The sequence below is a fragment of the Orbicella faveolata genome, unplaced genomic scaffold (genome assembly GCF_042242905.1).
Source record: "Orbicella faveolata isolate gen_17 unplaced genomic scaffold, um_ofav_v1 contig_47, whole genome shotgun sequence".
Taxonomy (NCBI): Eukaryota; Metazoa; Cnidaria; class Anthozoa; order Scleractinia; family Merulinidae; genus Orbicella; species Orbicella faveolata.
The window spans coordinates 17,410,480-17,437,500 of NW_028301577.1; the positions used below are offsets into that span (position 1 = coordinate 17,410,480).

The 27,021-nt window shown below is 39.1% G+C and overlaps 2 protein-coding genes and 1 long non-coding RNA gene across 5 annotated transcripts in view; 1 reads left to right on the forward strand and 2 right to left on the reverse strand.

Annotated features, from left to right (window-relative positions):
* Positions 1 to 866: 866 nt before the first annotated feature.
* LOC110064787 (uncharacterized) lies at positions 867 to 10,997 on the reverse strand. 3 transcript variants are annotated; one of them, XM_020771889.2, is made up of 5 exons: positions 10,128 to 10,997; positions 8,121 to 8,320; positions 7,647 to 7,806; positions 6,497 to 6,699; positions 867 to 6,428 (listed from the first exon to the last, which is right to left on the reverse strand). In XM_020771889.2, exons 1-5 carry the CDS (start codon positions 10,469 to 10,471, stop codon positions 5,320 to 5,322), a joined length of 2,016 nt encoding a protein of 671 aa, XP_020627548.2. In that variant the 5' UTR covers positions 10,472 to 10,997; the 3' UTR covers positions 867 to 5,319. The 3 variants fall into 3 exon arrangements, with proteins under 3 accessions (XP_020627548.2, XP_089135976.1, XP_089135975.1); XM_089279850.1 differs by lacking the exon at positions 10,128 to 10,997 and adding an exon at positions 8,692 to 9,400; XM_089279849.1 differs by lacking the exon at positions 10,128 to 10,997 and adding an exon at positions 8,688 to 9,400.
* On the forward strand, positions 9,507 to 15,609 carry LOC110064794 (uncharacterized). The gene is made up of 2 exons (XR_002298360.2): positions 9,507 to 9,942; positions 11,019 to 15,609. It is a non-coding gene; the product is annotated as an uncharacterized LOC110064794 (long non-coding RNA).
* Positions 12,160 to 27,021, reverse strand: part of LOC110064786 (E3 ubiquitin-protein ligase RNF10-like) — a 21,968-nt gene continuing 7,106 nt past the window's right edge. Inside the window, exons 5-24 of the mRNA XM_020771888.2 lie at positions 25,592 to 25,649; positions 25,003 to 25,064; positions 24,624 to 24,688; positions 24,241 to 24,313; positions 21,924 to 21,990; positions 21,753 to 21,814; positions 21,610 to 21,669; positions 20,581 to 20,625; positions 20,350 to 20,413; positions 19,913 to 19,995; positions 19,453 to 19,732; positions 18,904 to 18,959; positions 18,742 to 18,819; positions 18,381 to 18,498; positions 16,792 to 16,908; positions 15,065 to 15,205; positions 14,107 to 14,189; positions 13,949 to 14,009; positions 13,228 to 13,371; positions 12,160 to 12,426 (exon numbers count right to left, since the gene is read on the reverse strand). Coding sequence (XP_020627547.2) covers positions 12,335 to 12,426; positions 13,228 to 13,371; positions 13,949 to 14,009; positions 14,107 to 14,189; positions 15,065 to 15,205; positions 16,792 to 16,908; positions 18,381 to 18,498; positions 18,742 to 18,819; positions 18,904 to 18,959; positions 19,453 to 19,732; positions 19,913 to 19,995; positions 20,350 to 20,413; positions 20,581 to 20,625; positions 21,610 to 21,669; positions 21,753 to 21,814; positions 21,924 to 21,990; positions 24,241 to 24,313; positions 24,624 to 24,688; positions 25,003 to 25,064; positions 25,592 to 25,649 — 1,809 coding nt within the window. The 3' untranslated portion in view covers positions 12,160 to 12,334. The remainder of the gene's footprint in view (positions 12,427 to 13,227; positions 13,372 to 13,948; positions 14,010 to 14,106; positions 14,190 to 15,064; positions 15,206 to 16,791; positions 16,909 to 18,380; positions 18,499 to 18,741; positions 18,820 to 18,903; positions 18,960 to 19,452; positions 19,733 to 19,912; positions 19,996 to 20,349; positions 20,414 to 20,580; positions 20,626 to 21,609; positions 21,670 to 21,752; positions 21,815 to 21,923; positions 21,991 to 24,240; positions 24,314 to 24,623; positions 24,689 to 25,002; positions 25,065 to 25,591; positions 25,650 to 27,021) is intronic.

A 27,021-nucleotide genomic window follows, 5' to 3' on the forward strand; every position in this document is an offset into this window, starting at 1 on the left:
TGATTAGCACCCGGAAGTAGAGGCTAACAAACTACAATAGTCGTTCCAGGGAAGAGTGGCAGTTTTGTTGTTTGTCAGTCTATTTAGATGTCCCTCCATTAATATATAATTTAAAATTTAAAGTTCTCATTTTTAAATCTTCGTTTTTCACCACCTCTTTCAAATTCAGTTATACCTCATTTCTTTCTCCTTCCATACTTATCAAAACTTCATGGGACCTTTCACTTCAAACATGGCCATATTTTTACATTGTATGTAAGTTATCTCAGATGAGAGAACATAGGTGCAAAACTTACAAAACATGTCACAGTTAGGAATAATGCCAAGTGAGAAATAGGCACGACAGGATTCCCAACTAACTGCCCTGAGAGACATTAAGGGTGCATTCCTTTGGGATGATCTGGATCAATATCAGCGATCCAAGGTCACTCAGATCATGGTGCATCAAAGGTACCGATGAATCCATTCTGGTCTCAGATTTGACTCCTTTGATGCACCATGATTAGAGTGATCTTGGATCACTGATCCTGATCCAGATCATCCCAAAGGAATGCACCCTAAAAGAATTGGATCAACTGCATTAGCTTTGCCCCCACTGCACTACGCATGTACTCTAAAAGTTAGAGAACAATTCTGATTTGAAAAGCTAGAGTTAAATTCAGCTACACCTCAAGCAACTTTTTTGCTCTCGTAAATTAAACCCAGAACAGGATCTAGACTTGCGATCTCCAAATTTCAAGATAAGCACCCTAACCACTCAGCCACCCTGCCTCTCTGAGGTTTTATTTGGGCTTTTCCACCAATTAGTATTCAAAAGTACCTTTGATGGTTTCAGAATGAATAATAATAATAACACTATAACCAACTAGACAAAAAATATCTGTTTTATTAAAATTAGGACAGAACAATAACTGTTCAACAATTATTGTGATTTCAATACACTTCTTTAGAAGGGACAAATTGAACAATTTTCTATCAAAGAAACATTAATAAAAATAACAACTTGAGAATCTATAATAATAAATTATTAACTAAAACAGTTAATCAAGTAGCAAATATGACTGATACATGACTCAAGGTGCTCAATCAGATTAAATAATGAAAATTAGTACAAATTTCCTCAATCAAAACTAGCTACATAATGTATTCATATGTACAACTTTGCTGGCGACCATAATTTGTCACTTTCATCTGCAGCTGCATTTAACAATCTCATCTAACAATTTTGTCAATAGATATAATCAAAAATAAGAAACTGATTGAATTACATATAATTCCAAAATTTAACACGTAACTATTAACTTATAGTTTTATAATATGTATAATGTAAAAATTCTGATAATTCTTGGGAGCTAAATTTTTGGTTGGCCTATTTAACTCTCAGGATTCTTTTTACTGGAAGAACATTTGCATTTCAAAACTGTTTTAGTTTGCACTTTGTCAGGTGGTGGCATCTAAAAATTTTTGGAGCATCCAAGATTACCTGCATGTAGTGAAACTGTGTAACGATATGAAAAACAAGTTCTGAAATAGATATCTATGCATCTCAAGTCCTCAGGGGCATACTGTGGTGACATAAAATATAAAGGAAGCTCTCCAATAGGAGCCTTGTAATCAGAAGATGATGTATCATTCTTTAAAAAGCTAAACCAAATATCAGCCTGAGGGCTTATATCCAGTAGGGGGCAGAAGGCGCTTATTAATGCAGAATGATTCTTGTGCCTAGGGGGATATGTTTGGTAGCGCCCTGCATGCAGTATTTATCAGAATTTTACATAAATTAATAGTTGCATTTTAATAGCTATTGATAACCAGCCATATCACTTCTTATTATATAATTTATTAACCATTTGTTGGTAATAATTCTAATTTTGTAAGAAAAATAAAATTATGCAATTAAAATACTCTGGTTTTTTTTGGTAAGTTATGGGTTAGAGTGACTTCCACAAAACCAGCAAATGGGATAACATAGTCAGTGTAGTCTAGTTGTCAAAAGTTAAATTACAGAAATCAACAGAATGTTTTATTCAATGTACCGGAATAAAAAAAATGGTCAATTTAATTAAGAGAGAGTATGTAATAATATCATAAGACATTCAGCAGTTAATGCCCTTTAGTTAGCATATTTTCTCATTTCGTTGGTTTTGTAAAATCACTCAAAGGATAGAAAATATGCATGTAATCTGCATACCTTCAACATTTTTATTATAAAACATAAATTTCTCAAGTAAAATAATTGTAATAAATTATGACATTTTGTGAGACTAAATGTACCTGGCTGTATTTAGATACTCACATAAAATATTACAATGTGTGCCATCTCACATGATATTAGAGATTCATAATAGTAATGATAAAATATTATAATGAATGAAATGCATGCATTTGAATTACTTTTCTTCAGCCTGTATAATATTTAAAAAATGCCATGAATCAAATCACCCCAGGAAGCCTGCAAATAACAGTTGGTCATCGGACAATTGTCCGCTAAATTTGAGGTTTTGACAGGTAAAAGCTTAGCCTGGTCGGACACTCTGACCGGGCATTTCTGCTAAAATGAAAAATATTTTAACTGGAAATTTGTGGCCAAATATGGGACAAGTTATATATGGGTTATTGACCAAGTGTGAGGTCAAGATGGCTGGATATTGGCCAAGTTCTTTTTTTTGCGAGTTTATGGACCGAGACGGAGTCGAGGTCCATAAACTCGCCAAAAAAGAACGAGGCCAATATCCAGCCATCTTGACCGAACAAGCTTGGTCAATAAAGGATTTATTATATGGCTTTCGGGGAAATTTTTCTTGCGGGACACGGCGGGTAGTCCCGAGCGGGCACGATAGCTCCATCTTACCCGCTCGGGTAGCCAATCACAGCGCAGGATTTGATTCATCTTGCCCGCCCGCGGAGCTTGCCATATAATAATTTGTAATACTGCCACACATTGCTATGCAAAAAAGCATTGTTATCGGTTTTGTTTTATTCTAATTCTGAGAATTTTATCACACGCAGTGCGCCATCTCAAATGTTATGTCGAATTGTAAACACATCACAACAGCGCCACTATTCCTGCGTGTTAATTTACGCATTTTGCGGTGGTGTTGTGAAAGATCATGAGGCCCCATTTAGTCTGAATTACGTTCGTCTGAAAAACTACCTAGAACTGAGGTCCTATGTAATTACTCGTTGTTTGTTACCACCAAGTGTTGTGGAATTAATTTTCAGTTGTAATACATTGACCCGATTAAAGATATTATGGAAATTGAATACACAGCTCAAATACTCATGTTTCCTTTATCTGAATGCAATCGCTTTCGACAACTTTAAAACCTCTAAAACGTAACCAAATGCTTTTCTAGTCCGTATGATCAACACTCAGTTTAATTTTTAACCTTTTATAGTTTTTTTACGTCTGCCAGTGTGGTTGAAATAGTTTCTGTACCACAGACATGTTTTTGTGAAGGCGTGAATGTACAAATTGGTCACGCTTTATAGTCACGACCGCCTCCAATTCCACATTTTAAATAATTACGCAAATTTTTTATTCAATTGACCCCGAAAGCTTTCAGAGGAACCTTGCTTTCAGAAAAAGTTGAAGAATTCATTTCAGCCAATTTTCAAGTCTCTGAATGTTATTGTGAGGTTTTGTACTGACAAGCTGTCCATGCGGGAGATTGTTTCATCCCTTTTCCCGTTCAGTCCCCAGATGTCGTGGGAAACTTGTTCCATTGGAAACGCTTGTGTGACTAAGGGTATAAACATTTGTAAATTTGTCAATTTTCAACAGGTAAATTAATACCAGACATAATGTAAAGGTCCCCTTGCTGGTGCTAGTAGCGATTTTAAACTCAGTTGACTTTTAAGCTATTCGAATTTGCAACCAATATTTTGGCGAAGAGTCTACACTGAAATACCAAAATGTCTCAAATGTCTCTTTTTAATTTCTAATGACAAACAATTTTTTTTGTCCGACCAGACTGGCTTTTTGTCAGGTCAAAACTTGTCTTTGTCCTGACAAATGACCTGCCTATAGACAAAAATTATTTGCAGGCTTGCCCCAGTGGTACTCTGAACTAGTTTATAAACTTAAAAAATGATCACAAAGTTACAAATGTCTGTTCATTGTCATGGTATTCAACAATAATTAGATGTTTAAAAACTTCAAGAAAATAATGTCTAATTTTATTTTTAGTGGACATTCCTGTGAGCCAGCCACATAATGTACAGGGTCATTATCTCATGCACCGAAAAGTGCCTGGAAGTATTCAATTATTACTAATACTAATACACAAAATATTCATCACTTAATTATACCACACCAAGGAAAAAACCAACACTGTCAAAAACCTTACATGAAAAGGAAATACAAATGATGACCTCTTGTCGAAAATTACAGTGTGAATATACTCAAACTAGGCCACTTAAAAAGAGATAACCAATCAGAAAGTTACTTGAGAAGAAAGGATATAGTGATTTTTTCCTGAAATAAACTAGTAATATTGAAGAATTAATTAAATACACTAGTCCTATTACAAAATTTGAAACCCAACGAAAGTTCAAAAGTTGTCAACCTATCAGAAAAATTTGCCATTTGCAGATGGGTTTGTTTTGATACTAAATTATGTAATGCTTTTCAACAGGTACAGTTTAGTTGTCCCAAAATGAGTTTTCAAGCTACATTTTTTGAGTTAAGTTTATTATTCTTTACTTCTTTGTTTATTTATTTTATTATGATAATTTGCTGTCAAGGACTGAATCTGTAGGGTGAATATAACACAGAGGAGTCTAAAGTATTTATGAATTCATGTCAAACTAACCTTTACTTCCCTTGACGAAAAAGCTACTAGTCCATTGTTCCCAGGGTAAGTTTTGGTTGGTTACTTTTCTTCTTAGTGGCTCAGTTCAAATAGTTGCACTGTTATAGACCTTTTTATCAATGTCAAGCCTTTCTGATTTTTTCATTCACATAAAAGTAAGCCTCACCACATGATTTATCGTGAATTGACCCATGGATGTGTCTTTTTGTTTATGTGAAAAATACAAAATGTTGTTGATATTGTGAGGAAAAAGTGAAAAGGTCCATTAAAGATTATTGTAACAGAACAAAAGGTTCCCAGCTAAAAGTCTGGGACGTTCAGCTTTATTCAGAAGTCAAGAGCTTAACAGACTGAAAATAAATTTTCTGAAAAGGTGAAAAAAGTAACTTGAAGGCTAAGCTAAAAAGTTACCTTTGCACAGTTTGCATATTTACTTCCCAGTTTGCATATTTACTCCCCACCTTCTCCAACCACACCTGACCTGAGGAAGCTGATTCAAACAGTTTCACGAACACTTCCCATTAGAGTGAGTGACACACTGATGTAGGACAGTGCTTGCAGGTGGAGTTGGTTCCGTCATGTCTCCAGCACCAGAGCATTTTCTGTCCTTTTCATAATTGCTCTTTGCTGGTTTGGAACTTTCACTGTTCTGCTCCTCAGTTTCGGTCATTATTGTTACATTTTCTGCTATGATTGTGTCTTCATCACCATTTTCCACTTTGACTCTATCACGTTTTGCCTCTGCCTTAGTCTTATCCGGAGATGCTGTAATGGCAATGGTACTAGAGTCAGTTTTTTCAAGTTTCACCTCATATATTGGAGGCTGTGGATGAGTCTGTGCTGTGATTTGATTGCTTCCACTGCTGGGTAGTGGAGCACTGACATTTATTGGCACCTGTCCAGGTATAGGCACCATTGTTGACATCACAGACAAAGGCTGAAGAGGTGGAGGTAATGACATATCACTGCATGTGATTGGCTGTAGAGGTGGTGGCAGAGGAAGTGTTGTCAAGGGAATGGGATGCATTTGAACTAGCGGTGTTCCTCCAGTCATTTGTGTAATATTTTCAGGAAGATGTGGCAGTCCATGCTGTAAACCATCCATTCCTGGCTGTACTGACACAATAACCGGCATTTGGCCAATTCCTGGTACCATTGGATGCTGATGATTAGCCATGCTACTAACAGGCATCATTTGAGGCTGCACTGCTACTTGACACGTAGGAGCTTGGACTCCTGTTGCAGGCTGCATCATAGTTAAATTCAGTGGCATTTGTTGAGCAGGAAATCCAGGGACAAAGTTTCCCATGGATGGCATTCCCTGTTGTTGACTCATGTGAACCCCAACATGCTGTCCAGGAACCATCTGCTGAGCATGGCTAATATGGCTTGCAGCCACCGGCAGTTGTTGCATATGTTCTGTTGTTACGGCAGGGTTGGATATTCCAGAAGGATTTGAGAGTGATGCCTGTAGAGGTGCCACCTTAGGAATGGCAGTGCCCGAGGTAGTAGGTGTGGGGTGAGGGGTCAATGGTGGTATGACTGTATTTGGAGTTGTACACATTACAGTGTTGACACTTGGAGATGCTAGTGGTTGAGACACTGCCACTTGACCTGCAAGAGATGAAGCATTCACTTCAGGTTTTTAACAAAATAATATTAACTTCTCCAAGCAGACTCACCTTGTGCAGTAACTGGGGTTTCTGGGTAATTTGCAGCATCAATTGCCAGCTTTAACCTGAATGTTTCTTCCTTGCGTCTGTTGGCAAACCAGTTATAAACGCGGCTCTCTGTCACTAGGTTTGGACCCAGTCCCTCTACATTGTCATAAGGGACACCCCTCTGGGTGCACTCTGCCCTGTTACAAGCTTCAACCAAAGATTCCCTGAAAGGGAACGTTTACACATACTGAGTCAAACTAGCTAGCAATGAATTAAACCATGATGTAAGAAACCTTGAAAAATGCAGGTCACTTTCTTCAATTCTTACTTTAACCCTTTAAATTAAAGCACGGAAGCGATTATGGCAGCATATGTTACACAGGGGCGGATCTAGGGGGAGGGTGCAGGGGGTGTGCACCCCCCCCCCCTAAGATGAAGCCTCCTTGTACTTGCTTTTAAAATTGAGGGGGTGAGTGCAAAACCATGCTAAGTGACGATTTTGTGTGTTTTTTTTTCCTCAAAAGTGCCTGAATTTTTGCAAGTGGTTTTCATTTTAATAGAAAAACATCACCCTGTATTTTTTTTCGCTGGTTTGCTCTTCGTTTTCGAGAAATAATGTGTGCAAAAAAAACTCCATTTTCCTGCGGCATCTTTTGGAGATCGAGAAACAAAAGAAGTCTTTTGTTTCGCTGAACAATGAAATCAGCGGAGCGTCACTTTAGCCGCCAGTTGATGGAGCTGAAACAAGTATAATAAACAAATAATTGGACCGATCTGACAACGCTGCTTTGTTAGTGCAAGCGATTAACGCGCTGCGCTGCGGTCCGGTCACTAAATCACCAGAAGGTGGTTCGATATCACTTTGGTTGATTTTTTTTTTTTTTGTTCTCGCTCTTCTTCTTCTTTTTAAAACCTAAGCACCCTTTCCAAGAATCCGTGCTGTCGATGTGCTAAAATAAACCGTTTTCAAGTTCGTGTTTAAGTCCACCTTTGAATTGGTTTACCTCACCAGTCAGTTAGGCCATTCCTTGGTGGTGCACCCCCTCCTACGAAAAATCCTGGATCTGCCCCTGTTACATTGTAGTCATTGGGTACCTCTTCTTTCCACATCCCTTCACTTATAAGGTCTGCAAACATTAAGAATGTATAGCTGTTAAAGTAATGTTGTTACCTTTCTTCTTTTGAAGGATTCTTCTGGTCCTCATATGACTGGTATAGGATACCAGTGGAGGCTGGTCCCCATTTAAATCTGTTTCTTCTTGGTTTCTTTGATGGACTATCTTCAGGGCCTTCAATCTCGGTGACTTGTCGCTTCCCAGGAGTATTGTATTCTATTGTAATTAGTAAGAAGACATTAGGTAAGGTAGGTAAAGTCTGCATGCGAGCCAAGTGGCCCATCAGGCTGGAGCTTATCCTGGTTTCTGTAGCATGAAGCGACTAGGAGTATTTCTACTCCCCCCTGGATGGGATGCTAGTCCATCACAGGGTTACCCCCAGCATTAAGTTTGCCGGTACCCATTTATAAACCTGGGTGGAGAGAAGAAGAAGAAGACATTGCAAAGGTTTAATTCTCCTATAGTTAGAGGGAAATTTATCACTCTTATCAAAGCATAAGGAGACTAATGGTAACATAAAGTTTCCTTACGTTCGATAACTTCTTTCCTCTTGTTCTCAAACCATGTATAGAGAGCGGCTCTTTTATTGGTTTTCATGGGTGTGCCCTTGTTCAGGTGCTGTGAGAGGTGACTCTGGTTCAGCCCTGTGCATTCTACAACCTCTCGCTGTGGAATGTTGTGTTGCTGCATGTACATTTTGATCAGCTTGGCTGCTTGCCATGGGTCCATTCTAGATGAGCAAAAAGTAACAGTTATGCTTTTTAGTACCCAGCATTTAAATGATTGATGTAGGCCCTTCACGTGAGTTCTAAGAATTTGGCACCACACTAAGACAAAAACTGAAAAAACACAACAAAACAAAACAAAACAAAACAAAACACAGTTACGGCTTTCTATAAATATACTCCTAAAAAGTCTGTCTGTTAATTTTTCATCATTAACGGAATTTAGCAAACGAGATATTGAAATTGAATCCGTTTAACAATTGCTTATATCAAAGTAAAAACATATCTGGCAAAGTCCAAGAAGAAACTGGAATCATGATTCAAATCATCAGACAAAAATTATGTTGAACCAGGGATGTTCATGATACTTACTTACTTAGTGTAGTCACCTCATCTGTGTGGAGCGAGAACACTTTCCGCAAAATGTGTTTCTTTCGCTCATATTAAGAAGCTTTTTTCATGATTTCACACGAACAAACTTGTTTCACTCGTAGGAGAATAAAAATAAACAATAAAACATTCACGCTTCCGGTTGACAGCATGATTGCTTTGGTTCTGTTACTTTCGATCTCGCTAAAACGAAATAAATAGGCTGCGAGGAAACCAAGTTATAATGGTTTTTTCACGACGCGCTAAATCAACCTCTGCAGAAGCATACACATTGTAAAGCGCCATTATTTTGCGATTGTCTTCAATAAAAATTTGACGACCATGGAATTCTCTCATGGCCATGTGAGATAATATTTCAAAAGGCGTGAAAAGGAATGGCGCGGCGCTTACGAAAAGCAGATCTACTTTCATGAATCATTCGAAAATTGAAGACAAGGACTTAACGATTTCGTTCACGCTGTTTCACTACCGTTAAGAATTACGATCAACAATTATGCGAGGAGCACATTGTTTCAAACCAAAGAAAGACTCCTAATTATTACTCTTTTCTTGTCTGTCAACGATGAAGCAATCGACAAAGAAACCTAACTGTGCACGGAAGAAAAGAACGGTAAAGGCTTCAAATAAACAACAGCGAGTCATATCACTTCACCAGGCTTCACCAAATACTAGAATATTCATGCTCTGAACTATCACTTCCTTTGCGTTATTGAAGTTAATATTTAATCGTCTTTCCTTTATGATGGACCCGAGCAAATGATTAACGCGATGGATTTTATATTCACAACACAATATAAGTTGGGAATAGATTTCATAAATAATGCAAAGCGACCTTATTACAAGTTCGTTTCACACAACTGAGTTCTCTTTGAATTAAGTCCGTTTAAATTCGAGATTTGGCGGTACCAGTGAAGCTTAAATCGAATGTTAACACATTGAGTGGAAAGAGGCGTTGTTGAACATCTTCGGCGTGAGTTAAAGCCAAGCTATGTGCAGGATGCGACGCTTAGAAGTCAAGTCTATATTTTTACAAACCAAGTGACCCGAAACGAACATTCCATCGACACAAAGAAAAGTGTTCCGTCGCGTGCCACCCAATAAAGTGTAACAATGCAGCGATCAAGCCCATGAAACGAAGAACAAAAGAGCGAAATTACAACACGTTCGAAGAAAGGAGCAAAGGACGCGTGCTGCATGGGGGAGTAACAAAGATGAGGGCATTCTCCAGGGGATGAAGGTCGGTTAAATATAAAGTGAAAGTAACGTATTACAATAGCTTTACTGTTAGGTTTTCCATCAACTTATCAACAGAACATGACAGCGGCCAGTTCAACGTTTTTAGCTTCTACAGGCAATCTTCAATAAAATACTCCTCACTAACCGACATGGGTTTCATATGGACATTGACTAAGTGAAACATACCGTAACATTTGATCAACAAAATTCATTTGCTGCACTTCCAAGCGTCCAGTAGCCAAGCGCGCGTCTTGTGTCATCACTCTCCGTGACGCTTCTTCCAGTTTGATGGCGTCGCTTCTGCCCGCTGTACTTTGCTGATGATTGCCGGAGTCTTCTTTAGGTCGATCTCCTTGTTGATCTGTCTCACTTGCGCCATCTGCACTTTCTAAGCTCTCCTCCGCCTGTATAGCGTACAGTTCATAGCAGGCGCTAAGCAGTGCGTCTTTGGAAATGCCACTCTCAACTAGCGCTAAAAGCAGTTCTCTTTGTAGCGGTGTGATATCTTCGCTGGTTCCGTTCGTGGCCATTATATTGCGTATAGCCTGTGCATTCCCTCAGCAAACAGTCTCCCTTGCTGGTAAATACAGGGCAGACCTTCGTATATTGAGCATGCATTCGTAATCGGTCAGCGCAACGGCAGGGGGCCACCGTTAAATTTTCCTCCCGCAGCGCGCAATTCTTTGGCTAGCACCAATTGCAAGTGATCCCATTTCATTTCACAGGATTTCGCTCTTCAAATTCTTTCAGACTTAAACAATCTGCCTTCAGATTATCTATAATAGAATAAAATAATTAGCCTGCGTGGCTGGCGGTATTGTAGGCGCGCGGAATAAAGTTTTGGTGTAGGCTGAAATAAAGTTTTGGCGACAAAGCCGCGAGAAGTTATTTCAAGGTCCTCCTCCCCATTGTCCTCGCGGCTCCGCCGCCAAAAACTTTATTTCGCCCGCCCCCAAATATCGCCAGCTACGCAGGCTATAAAATAATCCTCACCTCTACCAAATGTACGAGCCGACTTTCGGTAGGTTAGACCATCCAGTTCAAACCACAAAGTTAAACAAAGGGTTTTTTTTTCAGGTTCGAAAGGCAAGGTTGAGCAAGGTTGAGCAAGGTTGAGCAAGGTTGAGCAAGGTTACCCTCACTTTCCAGTAAGGTAGTGAAACATTTCCGCCAAGAGCGTAACACCGCAGGCACCACCTTAGAAATGTGGCGTCCAGAAAGTACTATGTTTTCTTGGGGGTGAAAATTAATCAGATTCACGTTCTGGGCAGCCTTTGAGCTACTACAATCTACTGAAACGAAATGAATTGCTGTTTTTCAATAGACGCATCATCCATTTAGACGAACTTAGGCAAACATTTGTAGTTCGTCTGGTTATGTATCTCTAGTACAAACACGGGCACAAGACGTATTATGCGTCTAGACAAACTCGGCTATACTTCGTAATGCGTCTTGAACGACGCACTACGAAAGAAAGTTTTTCCTGGGCGCATAGTACGTCTTGTGCCTGTCTTTATACTAGAGATGCATAACTAGCCAAACTACAAATGTTTGCCCAAGTTCGTCCAGACGGATGATGCGTGTTAAGCATAAAAATGGCCAACGTTACACGGTGGCGCTGCAGAAGATACCGATTTTATGTCCGGGTAGTAAGGGCTGTATCTCTCGAGCGGGTCTTCCGAACAAAATGTGGAGGGGTCAGTGTACATTAGACGTTGACCTATCAAACCCAAGAACCTGAATTCTCGAAAACCCGAAAAACCGCCCTAAGTTCAATGTGAGACATGTGATTTCACTCATGTCCCAGAAAGCAAGAGGTCCTGAAATTCGTAAGGGGTAGAGCATTAACCCTGTGCAATTCGCAATTAGGTACCACACCCAAACAATGGATCACTACATTCACCCATCTACAAATAAACGTAAACAATATGAAAGAACGTCTTTCCCTGGAAGCTACACCTTTTATCCGAGACCACTTCTCCGTCAACGAGCATATCCGTTATATTCAGTTGCATCCGCGAGGACTGGCGGCGTAAATTATGCAAATGACACTGAAAAAAGAATTCAGTTTTTGAAATTTTTTATTTCGTGTTTTTGCGATCAATTTTATAACATTTACGATCAGACTCCAAATAGACTAGTTTTAAATTTGAAACAAGAACTAACAAACTTTGGAAAAGGTAGAAGAGAACAAAAATAAGGCAAAAGAGGCGAATCATCCGTTTCAATAATTACTTTATTGTTATCAACACCTTTATAACAATGCACAAATATCTAACACTTGCGATGTTTAATTATATAAACAGAGAGTCCTTCCCAATACAATCAATTCTAGTTCAAATTACCTTACAGATTACAATGGATACTGATCCGTTTGAATGTAAATTGCTTTTTCAAGAGTACTTCATGAAGCTTCCTGTGGTAAACAGAAGTTTCTTTTTGTTTTTCTTCTGCTTCTTTCCACTGTTCCTCTCTCCTGTAGCGTCTGAGGAAACAATCACACAGCTTGTTGGTGCGACGAGCAAAATCAAACTTATTAAACTGAGTCATATGCACTTGTTTTGTAGGGATGCGCACGTAACATAACGAACTAGTTACAAGTGAATTGCAAAGCGTTTACAATCTTGATCTTCAAGCTCACCAGAATAAGCTCAATTATGTAAACTACAGCGATATGTACAAGCTACACAAAAATTAGAAGATCTATCACTGTTGGGAACAAGTATAGATACAGAGAAGAGGAAATGAGTATTACATCGTGGGCGGGCTCTTGATAGGGAAAAGAGTAAAGTCTTTATATACGATCTCGTTTCTTGCACTATGCGAGGTGCAGCTTAAGCCGAGCAGTAACTGATCACAAGAACCTGCCTCTCAGATTTGCTATTTTATGTTTGTAAACTTCCACGACACTACAACATTTTTTCAAATCAAGTTCTTGCAGTTCACCATTTTCACTTGAGACTGTTCATCGGCAGTCCTCTTAACTACACTACCTCTTTTCTGTCATTACTTTCTCATTTGAAAGCTAAGTTGATTTGTCATTGCTCTCATGCGTACGCGCAAAACAACAGCAAATATATTACATTTGCACTGAAAAAGTACAACGGTAGGGCTCGTGGCTGGACAGAGAGGTTCCAAGTGAGAGAGCCGGTAAAAGTAGAGTTCGGGTATATGCGGTACTATAATCACAAATGACCACGAAATGGATTAACACTGCTACACTCTGCTAGCAAATCAAAACGGTTCAGTATAAAGTTTCAACGCGCATGTGTTTCTAAGACCATACCTTGGCCTTCCGGGTTGACACCATTTCCGGTCCAACCAGCCGAACCCAGGGCCTCGGTGAAGGCCGACTGGAAAGTGGGCACTGGTGCACAGTCCTCCTCGTCTTCATTTTCAACGGAAGTAACCGTCCTCACCACTGCTGAAACTAAAGGCAGGACAAAGAGGTGTTACAACTTCTGATATCTTAGCCTGTTCCAGGCTTTCGGTCAGTGGGCACGATCCCGTCGCTGATCCCGCTCGTCGCCCGCCCGCTTTTTCGATCGGCTCCACTGACCGAGAGCCTGGAACAGGCTACTGATATCTGGACTCGCAGTTAGCCAAGGGGTTGTTAGATAACATAACAAGCAGGAATTTTAAAGAGAACTGTACTGAAAAAGAAGCTCAACTAAGCGCAAAACAGCTGAAAGGGTATCTTTTAAGCGTTTGCAACATTCTCCAGTCCTAAATAATGGAAAATGTCCGTTGTTTCCCAACAGTTGAGGGACAAATTTCAGCCAAGTGTTACACGATGGCTTTACATATAAATGACAAGACGGTAACTTTCTTTTTGGGGCAGGTTTTTGATTGGATAACAAGAATCGAATTCTGCGAAGATTGACTAAAATGGCAACTATTCCAACAGTCGCTGTTAAATAAGACGACAAGAAAGGTTATCAATGATGCACACTAGTAAACTGATTGCATCATACTCAAAAATTTTCTTTTGTTGATTCTGGCCGTACCTGTTTGATTGGGCTTTACCGTCCGTTTGGGAATGTCAACGCCTTTCTTGGACCTCAGTGCCTGATTATGAGACAAAACCATTCTGATCAGTAAGAGTTAAAACTTACATATTCGGAATTTGATTAAACTGACATGCGAGTTGCAATTCTCTGCTAACCTCGGCAAAAGATGGAGGGTTAGCTCCCAGGTCGTCTTGCAAATTGGCTCCACCTACTTCTGCCACTACACCATGACCTTCATCTGACAACAACAAAAGAAACGTTGAACATAAATAAATAAAAGTAATAGTTAGCTCTTATTAACCGAGCTTGAGGTCTGTATGGGAGAATCTTGACCGAGGCCGTGAGTACAGACCGAACGCAGTGAGGTCTGTACACACGACCGAGGTCAAGATTCTCCCATACAGATCGACTTAGCTCGGTTAATAAGATGTTTATTATATGGCAAAGAAGAAAACCTTAATTCGTTAATGTAACTGGTTTGCTGACATTTCGCTTGCGAACGGCGATGAGCTTAACTTAAACCTGCCGAAATTTACTCGTCCTCTTTACTTTTTTTTTGTCATCAGGCTTTTTGGCACTTCCATAAATGATTGAGAAGAAAATAAAAGAAAATGGTGAACATTTTTATATTTTAGTTTGCTACTTTTTCAACGCAAAATGAAACCGGTCTAGATGCTGGTCAAGATGGGAAAATCTAGACCGCGGTCAATATCGATTTCAGCCAATCAAATTCGTGAATTCGGTAGTTCCCAGTGCTTGTGAGACATAGCCATATAATATCATGCTATAATACCTACCAGTTAGGTAATTAACCAAACGAATGAATAATCCTAACACTTATTTAAGAAGACATCACTCAGAGTGCTTGCAAAGTCAGTTGATGGAAAACCGGTCTTCCCTGCCTTGTTCGCCAGACACTTGCTCTTATGATGTTTTTCAGCTTGCAAAAATTTCTTTTACGTTCTGTTTCAGGTTTTGGTGGCAAATGTGCATGGTTTCATTCCTAGAAAACTTCTGCTGAAAAGCCCCTTGATTTGTCGCAGTCCCTATGCATTCCTTCGCAGAAGTTCCAAAGACATGAAGCTATTTAATATTAGGAGAAACGTTTAATACCTTGGCTAGCCATGCTGGCAGCAAACTGCATGAACGGGCTGGGTGAAGGGTTATTGGGTGGTGATAAGGCCGGTTGACCTGATTGAGCAGGAAACTCTAAATCACTCGCAAGGTCCAGCCGTTCAGGCACCACAGATCTACCTTTAGGATGAACACAACTGTGTGTTAGATTAATTAAAAGATATTTGAAAAGTTAACTTTCATACACACTGCAGCATGGATATAATGGGAGCTGTTGTATGGGTGAGAGTGGGTGCTTTTTTGAGAGCTCTGACAGGAGCTTTTGAGACCTGCAATATGGTACCAGTGAACTTGGCGCACTAAGTCTGACTAATCAACAAACAAGGGAACTCATTTCTAATACAAATTAACGCCCAAGTCGCTAGTGGAGGGAAGGTGCCTACGAAGCCCGGGGGCTGCAACCGCAGTCACATCCCCAAGGCGCTAGAACACCCGACTGGCCTGCCCAACCCGCAACCAAGCCACGAGCCCCCCGCGCCAAGCCCCCTACAGGCACCCGTCACACTCAAGCCAGACGGCATTGGTGGAAAATAAATAAATAAATAAATAAATAAATAACATAAAATGCTGAAAAGAAAGGGGAGGATAGGGAGGGAACGCCGAGAACCGCTAAACTATAATTCAATCCACAAAGCCACACTAACAGAGCGATGAACACACTGCGAGCACATGGGACGACAACACATGTACTAACCAAATATACCGCTGGACAATGTCAGCCCCAGGGCTCTCACGACCATATGACTGTTGCAAACGCTACAGAAACGCACCAAACGCTAAACAAACGCTAACAGATGGCCAAGGCACTAACAAACGCCTACAAAAACGCTAGTGACCAGACTGGCTCCTGGTCATAAACTATGTAAAATTTCATTGAACTATATCAAACGCTACAAAACGCACCAAACGCTAACCAAACGCTCACAGACGGCCAAGACACTGACAACCGCCTATAAAAACGCTACTGACCAGACTAGCTCCTAGTCGTTAACTATGTTAAATTTCATTCAACTATATATAAATTACAGTGGAACCCCACCTTATGGTCACGTCGTTTTTACGGCCACTTATTTTGTCCCGGCAAAATGCCCATACATTTTCTTTTAAGAAAACCCTGTTGATGCTGCTACGCCCTTAATACGGCCAATGGCTATATTCTGAAATCCCAACCTGCATAAACCTATATATTTTTTTTTTACCCCGTTTATACAGCCACTCAAACCAGTTATGTTCATCTTTCCATTAGTATTTTACACACTGATTAAAGTTTCAATTTTGTGGAAATTGTATCTGCATTCAGGATTCTCATTAAAAAAGCAGTTGTTTAGAAGTGCAGTTGTGATTATCTGTCTGGACGTCACTCAATTTAGACCACACGAGGCTTGACCCTACCCCGTTAATATGGCCACCCAATTTTTGTAGCCCATGATGCACTGGTGACCAGATTAACGGGGTTCCACTGTAGACCAAAAGCAGCAGGAAAAAGAAGAGCTGTTAATCTCGTTTTTACATACAAATGAGGTTTGTATTGTGTGGGCTGATAAAATACATGTAACAGCTATTTGCTACTTAGTCGTTAATACAATTGAGCCTGCAATACATGCACAGCACTATTCAGACTGACTCAGTTGCCACGTTTGCATGTCAAGCTGCTTGGAACTATAATAACAGCTATTTCAGTCAAGCTGCAATATTTTAACACTTACTGGCAGATCTAGCAGAACTGTAAGAAGATCTACCACTACCAGCTGTAATTTTGAATTCTCTCTTCTTTTCCATTCTTAACTTCTTTTGTCGCTGCTGTTTCCGGTGGAGTAATTCCCCTAAAGGAAAGTAAAGTCAATAAATGATCGTATCAGATGCAACTGTTCTTTGTAGGACTATATTGTGTATACCAGTAATTATTGTAGAAGAGACCCTTCACTAAACCTTTAAGGACGTTTGTGCAAAAATTTACCAACATTGATTTCTTCCGCGACTTTTACCACTGTAAGATGATGAGTTAGTTATGTCAGAAATGTAAAAGAAAATGGGGGATCACCAACTCCGTTTTGGAGAAAATGTGCCCGGAAGAACACCCTAAATCTGAAAAAATCGGGCTTCGTTAGCGAATAAGGCCACAGTGTCTGTAAGCCCAAAATATTGCAATTAGATCTTTGAAGTGAAATGTTCTCTGCCAAATATTGTTCAAGTGGACCTATTAAGTGAATTTAGTCAACAGGTGAGGTGCCTTTAAGAACAAGTTCACATTTAGCGACCATAATTTCACACATCTTGTAGCCGCAAGATGGCAGGATTCGATGTCCTGTGGACAGAAATCTTGAAATTTTTTTAACTTCCCACATTGATTTTTTGTTCATTTTGGACAGTGTGGAGATAATTGTAAGTAAAGTCCGTTTCTGGAAAGAAAAGTAGGGGTCACTGAACGTCCACGATTGTTAAATCCAGGCAACGCTATAGCAATGGCCATCTGCCCTATCATTGTTCATTTTATTACTTAGAGCATGCTCTCACGCATGACGTGGCGTGTGAATTTGCGTGTGCAGTAAGGATGCCCAGGAACAATTAGCTTGAACTTCCTTAAGCCCTGATAGGGCCATATCGCACCAAATGCTATTGTGAGCTTTATATTCAGTCAATATGTATAAAATTTGGAGAGATCCCATCTGCATGCTGGAAGTATAAAATCAGACCTCCCTTGTAACATATGTCAGACTTGATTAACCAACACATACGTTTTGAAGCTTTTGCCTGTTGCATTTTTATGGTCAGGTGAATAACTGATAAAAACCCAAACACCAAAGGGAAATTAGGGAATTTTTTAGGGATATACTCAATATATTTCAATTCCTGTTTTTCTTTTCATTTTGGACACTCTTCAATCCAATCTGTGACATCCTGTATGTCTGTTGTGACATATCACAAACAATACCTTTCCATCCTCTGTAGGAAAAAAGACGGCACCTGTTACATTTACCCATAATATTCATAGTGCATAAAAACCTTGCAACACTGATAAAAAATGTACAGAAAAGTTCCAAAATCTTCAAATCTAGTATAAACAATGTCATTTAAAATATGGCTTTCCTTGTGTCTGATGAGCTGCGTTAGGTTCGCATGGTATTGTAGCAAAATGTACAGCAGCCGTCTTTTTTCCTTCGGAGCATTTGTTAACTGTGGTCTTTGTCTCTATAGTCAACTTTTTGCAAAAATAACGCATTCTGACCAGAGCTTAAGGGCTAGGCTCAATAGTTGAGCTTAGTAATAATTTATTATTATTGAAGATGTCTCTCACCTCTAAAGAAATTGAGTGTTTGATGCGAAACAACTGGAGGCTTGATGTCCAGTTCACAGATGACAAATTCACAGGTTAAAGGAAGATGACTCATGTAGCGGTACTGTTTACGAAGAGCCTGGATAATAAAAGCCACATTAGCTGAGAAGTATTTATTGAAGTCCATTTCAATAAGCAGTTCTTACAATGGCTTGATGTAGCAAGAGAGTAGACAAGAGAAAGAAAGGGGTTAAGGGATTGCTGACTAAGCTAGGAATGATGTAATATCACTTCCTCACCATGTCCTTTTGTCCACTGAAACAGGGAACTATATCCTTACAACACTGAGCAACAAATACAAATAACAAAAGTGAAGACTGACCTCACTTTGGGACAATGCCTCCATTTCTAGGATCTGTGCTGTAATGTATTCTGGACAATTCTCTAGACTTCCATACTCCTAGTAAGACAACAACATAGTCAAACAGAGGAAGAAAATTAAAAATAAAAGTGCCATTATTTTGACAAAATCAAGACAGTATACCTTGATCAAGCAGCGAGCATTTATGGGACTCAAGAATACATTTTGGCCATCATCAGCTGTGGAAACAAATTGGAAGTTACAACCTAAAACAATGCAAATGTTTGATTTTACATTCTACATGCAGAAGATGAAACAATCCTACTCAGTAACTTAGTAACACATGGCTGATAAGGAATGTGAAATGTTCCTTTTTGCATTCAATTTCTACAAGCTGACATCTCACAAAATCTCTACACACTGAAGGGTCTCATTAAGGGTGGGGCACCAGGAAAATTGACGAACTGTGATATGATGATTTTGCTTACCTGGTTTGATAATGTAGGGAAAGTTTTTTCTTAAAAAGAAGTTCAGTTCAAAATGTTTCGCTCTCTTGCTGAAATCCCTGCATATCCTGTTTCCCAGGCTTTTAGCCAGGATTTTATAAGTGGGTGTTCAAAATGTGCTATAGGGCCTGCTCAAATGAACACAAAGGATGCCTGGACACCCATCCAGCTTAAAGCCTGCTGTTTCCCACTAGAGCTATTTTTAGTGAAAATCTTTGTAGTGTACCTTGGTAAAAGTAGTAATACTGTGCAGACACATGACCAGGAGACAAAGGCCTTGGAGACTCTGAGTCAGAATCTCCTGATGTACTCTCACTGGTAAGCCTTTCTTCCTTCTTGTCATCAGGAGAGCCATGAGGATCTTCCAGCATCTCAGCTGTATTGCAGGTTTCCTCCACTGATGAGGCAGCAATATCACAAGTTGAAGCATCATCTGTCAAGCTTTGTCCTTTGCCCCCTGCTTCTTCATCCTCATCAGAGAAGGCTGCCTCATAGTCATCCACACCCTATTAGAATAATTAATTATTTTTGATGAATCCTTTAATTGCCACAAGCTAATACTTAATCAGATATTGTAACTTAGGGATGTTGTTTTGATGTACCATTACTTAAACACTCACAATTAACTGGAAATGTATGGCAGTCACATTAAAGTAATAATATCTCAATGGTACAACATTTCTTACTTGAATCGCATTTGGGGATAGCACTTTCCAGCTGGTCACTCCTTGGCCATTGTTATGGTCCTCATCCTCAAAATGCATAACACCTGCATAACAAAAATTGTAATGATTAGCAAGGAACACGCAGGAAGATGTTTTCACTAGACAGATGCAATAATCACAAGGGGGCAGTCATAATCTGGAGAAAAAATTAATTAAATTGGCATGAACATTGATCAGTCCTCTTTCCCCTGATCTAATGTGTAATATCACAAGGTAGGTCATTATACATTAATTTCTAATTACCACTCTTCAAAAATGCTCATGCTTGCTTGCATGTTTGAGTTCAAGATCATTTTGATCCAATCCCCTTAAACAAGTTTAGTCTTATACTGGTCTATGGTCATTGTCGGGGAGATATACTGTCTTATAAATTAAACAAAAAATAGATTTACACTTACTCTCTACAAGACTTTTCACTTCTTCTACACAGTCTTTTGAATCACTCAGACTCTCCTTACGAGCCTGGAAAAGCAACAGAAGCTTTTGTTACTTCCAGTTTTGTAGTTAACTAACATGGCGGGAAAAGGGGTATGGGTGCATGTAGAATGTTCTGAATAATTGATTTTTCAAAGTGGAATAAAAGGAAGAGTAAATCAATGGCTGTATGTTAAATTATTATGCTAACATACCCTTATTTCATCCAGTGCTACTTCAATGTAACAGACTTCCTCTGACTTAAAAGAAATAACATGCAAGATAAGTTAAATCAAGTAACCAGAACAAAAGAAATTTGCACATTTCATGATCTTGGAAAGAGAATGTGTGTTGTCTCTCCTGCAGCCTGGTAAGAGAGACATCTATCTAGAGTTCAGAGAGTGAAAATGTAAATTGATGTATTTTGATTTCACATTTACAAGACTTGGGATACATGTAGATACTATGCAGTCCTGCTAAAGGAACAGTTCAAGACATAAACCCATTGACTCCTAGAGCTTTTTGCCAAAAATGCATTTTTTGGACATTTGGAGATTTTCAGGCTGGATATGGGCCAAATTAGCTTCAATCTACTCAAAAAGGCATTTGGAAAATGACAGCATGCCTTTCTTTCCACTAGCATTTGTTTTACAACATTTTTGCTTGGGCATGTGCAGAAATCAAAATTTTGAGTTTTTGGACAAGAAAGTGACCTATGTCTTTAGGCTTTTCGATTTTTTAATTTTTTTTTCACCTTTCCTTTCTTCCTTTTCCCTTCTTTTTGCTGCAGTGATCGACCTTCTACTGGGCTTCCTTCAAGTTTAAAACATTCTGAGAAAGCATCATCGAGACGGGCAATTTTTGCCATGGAGTAGCCACGTGTAGTGGCAGGAAATTTTGCTCTGAGTTTTTCACTCGACTGTTTGAGCATTATTGTGCATATCTCAGGCTCCATTGGGCTGATCACTCTGATCTGGGTATCATTGGAAAGATCTTTTCCTCCTGCAGAAGTTAAGCGTAGATGATGCCAATTTTGGTCAAAGGTGATGACATCAGAAGTGGCAGAAAGGCCAAGGCTCGTCACAGCTGGCATAACCGGCACAGGAGTCAATGGGTTAAATATAAGGAATCCAATGTTAGATGCCAGGATTTCAGAGATTTTCCAGTGAATTAAGCTGGGAGGCAGTACGCACAGTGTAATATTAATCCAAAAAAGCACAAAAGAGGTAAATCTCCGCACTTACTTGTTCTCTTGTGGCTTCCATAAGCTGAGTACTAAGAGCTGCCTCTTCTGGTGCAACAATCTGGTGGACATGGATTCAACAAAACTGCTATTATACTCAAATACAGTGAGCAATCTCCAAGACTGTACGACTTGATCATTTACCTGTTTTAAAACTTCATCTGGAGAGGCCAGCAACAGTTTTGCGTAGCATGTATCTCCCTCATCTGAGTAAAGATAAAATGTTAACATAAAGCAATTGACCAGAAATCAACTACAAGCCCACAGAGTTAAACTGAGGTATGGCATTTGTCAAAACAAGAAGGTCTGCATTACCATTGATTCCAAAAGGCTTTAATTCCCTCTCATGCCACTGAGCTTTAGGAATGGCAAGCACAGAGTTCTGTAAAAGTGCAACCCAGAATGATTATTGTGGTGTGAAATAAGACCTACATAGATCAACAGTCATGCCGTCTGATCATTTATTTTAATTTTGGAAGACTGGTGGGGAGCAATTTAAAACTGTAGGTGGAGAATGATTGCAGCTATAAAGTCAAACAGTGAACAGGGACAATGTCTGAACTGTAGTCATCAGCTTCAAACCCCAATACTGAGTCCCAGATGGCAGGAAATAGCTTAAATACATTGATAAACTTGTACAGGGTTCATACTCTTTTAACCCATTGACTCCTGAATGAAATTGCACGTAACCCACCCCTAAATTTCCGGCAATTTTTTAACATCTCAGAACGAGCATGAGTGCTAAAAATAAATGATATGCGCAGTAACCACACACACAAGATTAGGTTTCAAGACATCGTTTATTTTAAGTTGAAGAAATGAAGGGCCAAAATATTAAAAAATATCAACAAAAAGAACTCAACTTGATGTTTAAAACTGACGAGAAAACAAGAAATTATATTATTGCTTTGCCGCGCGACAAAATACCCAACAGAAGCCAAGAAAATTGAATATGCAAAAATGAGTTATTATTGACTTCGGAGGACAAATTGAAACCAAAATTAATACCACAGAACTTCCATTTTTGTACCATAACGGCTAGCATTTGAGAAGACAACGAAAAATAAACGCGAAAGGCACGTGTAAAAACCAATTTCAAATCAAGAAATCAAATAATTCCTTTGCTGTGCAACGAAATATTACAGTGCTGAGAAAGAAAGATTAAAGTTCCAAGTAAAAAAGACAACAAAAACAAGGTAATCATTTTGAGATCAATCGTATTTCGAGTGTGCTAAATTAGTGGCCACTTAGTTCTTTTCTCGGCAGTTCTGTAGTAGCTGAATAAGACTCCAAAAAATATATTTGAACGAAGTGAATAAACTAATCGAACAAACCGCAGAGGTCGCTGTAAATTGAATATGCAGAAATCCAGCATGCAAAAATACTGTTCACTTTTAAAACCTAAAATTCCCCAAAACAGGGCACCAAATGAAAGAAACATGAAAGGAAGTTCAATAAAAATAAATTTTCATTCAAGCTGAGGCGAAAAACCTATTTAAAAGCAAAACAAACGCTCGAAATTTCGCAGACATGCTTCACTGCATGACCACATGTTCAAATTAATTCTTCACGCTAAAGTGTAAGCTCTGAGTTTCTCCGGACCACTTTTGCAGTCATTTTATCGGCCGTGGCATTACCAATTGTTCCAAAAGTTGAATGCAACTTTGAAGCAATAATGTACTTGTTTTCTTAAGTCCAGGAAGCTGCTTTAAGCCCGTGATCTGTGTTCAAAACTCACTTGAAAGCGCACTGATCGTCATGATTTCATGGCGGTTGAAGGAAGGAAAAATTCTTCACCAGAAAGGTTTGAGGACCCTGTACTCCTTGATCTTCCATTCTGAGGCCACCTAAACATTAATTTGTATTTTTCTTTTTTCTTTTAAATCCCAAAGCAGTAATTTCTCCATGTTAGGAATGAAAACAAGGCCTTTGAAGTTTGTAGATTTTGCCCACAGCGTGCCATGATAACCTGCACTTTATGAGCGCACAATTTTAAGAACAAAAAGTGTCTATCTAGAACCCCTAAAGTCCTCTAAAAATATGCCCAGTAAATCGATTCTGATTGGTTTGTTTGTCCTCAAGAACAATAGAACAATAAGAGAACCAATAAGTCTTCAGGGAGGGTAGGAAAGGCTTTTGTTCCCATATGCTTTTTTTTGGGGGGGGCAGCTACGAGCGGCACGGGAAATTGGAGGGGTTTTTCGCACGGGCGGTTATGGGCAGCATGGGAGTCAATGGGTTAAGCTTTCAAAATTCCATGACTTTCAATGACTTTTTCCATGACCTTTCTGAGTTTTCTATGACCAAAGTTAAGCAGTTGTTCTAACGGTAGTATCAAAACAATAATTTATTTAAGGTATTTTCCAGTATTATAATGCCTAAAATGCATGCTTGTGTCTATTTCTATGAAAATTAAAGCCTGTTTCAGACTCGTCTGTTATTTTTTTCCATTTTTTAACTTTTTGCCTTTTTATTCTCAGAAAGCATTATTGCTTGTCCATGACTTTCCACAACCCACAGTTAAATTCCGTAACTTTCCAGGCCTGGAAATGGAAATAATAAATTCCATTACTTTCCAGGTTTTCCATGACCCTTATGAACCCTGTTGTAGCAAACAGAATTTTCACTTTACCTTAGCTCGCTTCATAAGCCTCATAGTGATAGTGTCTCCTACTGAAAATGGGTGTGACTCCATAGCAACAATGCTGGAAAAAACAAACATGTTGCCCATTTACTCAAAAAGCATGGATCTTGCAGGGTAGATTTTCCTTCTGGGCAAGTAGCTTTTCATCCTCACTTGCCTGATGGGCAAAGGATTCGGCAAGTCATCTGCCATCAAAAGCAGTGAAAGAGCAAACTAAGACTTGCCAAGGGCAAGCAAAATTTGAGAACTATGTCCCAAGGGCAAGCTAGAATTCAAATTTTTTGCGAGCCTTGAATATGTATAACTTCTTTGATTTGTTAGTTCAAATGAAATAAAGAAAATATGTCTACATTTTGCAGAGATAGTGGTACCTCTTTAAGTCCTTCTTGTGTACAGCTTCAAAACAAATAGGACACTTGTGCCATGACTTATCAGTCTGTGAAAAGATCATTGATGAACATGAATAACTATAGTTTAATGACAGGTACTGAAATCCGCAAACAAACTGCAACGACTTGCTACAGAAATGGCACACAAAAAATATCACAAATATAACTTTCTAGGGAATAAAGGGTAAGTTAAGACAAAATAGCACTTAAGGTGTAGGGCATAGGTGTCATAAGCTGTCAAGTGCCAGAATTTGAAGCCTCTTTAGTTTTGACCGTTACTACTTTAGTCAAAATGATACTGTCCAATTTGTTTGTGCAAAACACCTTTCCAAGCACAATGAAAAATCCTGTATGTCCTTACCAGACTTAAGTAATGAAGAATACATGACCAGCAGTAGATGTGACCACAGCGAGTTATCTTAGCTATAAATAGAGATTGGTAAAAGCTATTAGACATTGATATAAAATCTATAATGATACATGAAACCACTGCTAAAGTTACCTTGCAATTGTCTAGTGCTGAGAAAATCAAATAAGCCTCTTGCTACATACACATCACACCTCCTGTATAAAGGCCTAGCCACACGGAACCACAATTGGTTGCATGTTTTCAATTTTTTACAACTCTGTTTGGCCAGGACTTTTGTGTACTTAAGACGACTCATTCACATTGACTTGGATCAGATTTTCACATAAGTCTGTGCAAGGTTTTCAGAACCCAGACTTAGGTAAATGCAAGTTGATCACATGTCATTCTTTGTTGTAACACCCTATTAGCTAATGAAATATATAAAAAAAATTCTTTTCCCTTGACATGGTGTGCTTTGTTTTTGCAACTTCCATGTACTTGTGTCTCTATGCAACAACAAATTCCGACCTCTTTCCACTTTGTTTGGTCAGACACTAACAATGTTTGCTTACTAACAATGACAATCGATCAACATACATACCTGCAACTGGGGGATATAAACAAATTGGACATGATGGCACCTCATGGCTGAAGATTCGCTGAAAGTATAAAACATGATATGAAGACATGAACCAAAACTACTAATTAAATATCAAACACCTTGACATTCATCAGAGTTCGACAAATATTTTTGCCAAAACTTGTCCCTGGGAAAGTGGTACGTCAAAATCACTTGCCCAGCAGAATGAGCTAGTTGTCCCAGTTAATAATGGTAGAGGACAAGCAATTCATTGAACTGTAGCAAAATCAATTCACATTATAGTTTAGGAGCCATAATAACAATAACAACTTAAGTTAAGGGCTTACATTAAATGACAATGTATCTGAGTGATGTCATGAATAAACTACAAACACAGAACTTGAAGCTGTCTTTTATTTCCACTATGAGTCTCACCAATACTGTATTTACCTGCAGATAGGCTGCACTTTTTCAACAGAAAAATGGGACCAAAATTAGGGTTGTGGCTTATATGCTGGTACAAGTGTTTTGACACTTCATTAATATGCACAAGATGTTAATGTGGTACACTAAATTGGTGTTTTACTGTTCGCTTCAAATTGTTCCTCAGTCACAACACATACAGCTAAACATTAAGTCCATATCTGCGAAAAATCTTGATTCTCTCTGCAGTAATGAGTGCATCAAGTTTTTTAACACGTCTTTTGTTTGAAGATGTCCAACACAGCTTGCACGGAATAGCCATTCCTCCTTGTGGGCCTTTAGAGTGCTTCCTTTTCCCAGTTACTTTGCCGGAAATTTCACCGCCATTCTCAATAAAATAGGCTGCAATTCTGCTGAATTCCACTGGCAAATGTCTCACAATTTTCTTCTTGTCGATGCTGAGTTCTTGATAAACAGCCACTGCAAACTTGTCGTCTTCGTTTGACGCTTCTCGATCAGTCAATAACAAATCGCCGATTTTGGGTTTCCAACTGCTTCCATAAACATGGTAATCTCTGATTTCATTATCCATTTCATAAGTGCGTGTAGCTCCACTCATTTCTCCTCTTTAATCTGCGAACTGTGGCTTCTAATTTAGGACGATCTCGATCTTTCACATTCGATTCATGTAATGCAACGTGACAGATGACGCGCACATGCTTGCCGATCTATGCAACCATAGTAACGCACAATTTCTCATTCAATCAAGTCCGATCGCATCAAACTTCAAAGGCCCTGTTTACCTTGTGTGAAAGTAAAATGTGAAGTCATTTCTAGCAAATCATGAAACCAAAAGGTTCTTCCAGGATATTGTATACAGCACCCTTCAAACTTACCGTTGTTACTTACTTATGCCATAGAGAAAGGAAATCGAACAGCAGCACGCCAGTTCCAAGTTGACGAGAGGAACGTTAGAAGGTGGCGATCACAACAAGAAACGAAGGAAAGAATGGATTGATGAGAAGAGA

Excerpts from the sequence above, each read along its gene's own strand:
- LOC110064787 (XM_020771889.2), bottom strand. The coding sequence starts at position 10,471 with ATGGCCACGAACGGAACCAGCGAAGATATCACACCGCTACAAAGAGAA. Across the intron at positions 6,700-7,646 it reads AATCCTTCAAAAGAAGAAAG|GGAATCTTTGGTTGAAGCTT; the intron begins GTAACAACATTA and ends GTTCCCTTTCAG. Across the intron at positions 6,429-6,496 it reads AACCCCAGTTACTGCACAAG|GTCAAGTGGCAGTGTCTCAA; the intron begins GTGAGTCTGCTT and ends CATCTCTTGCAG.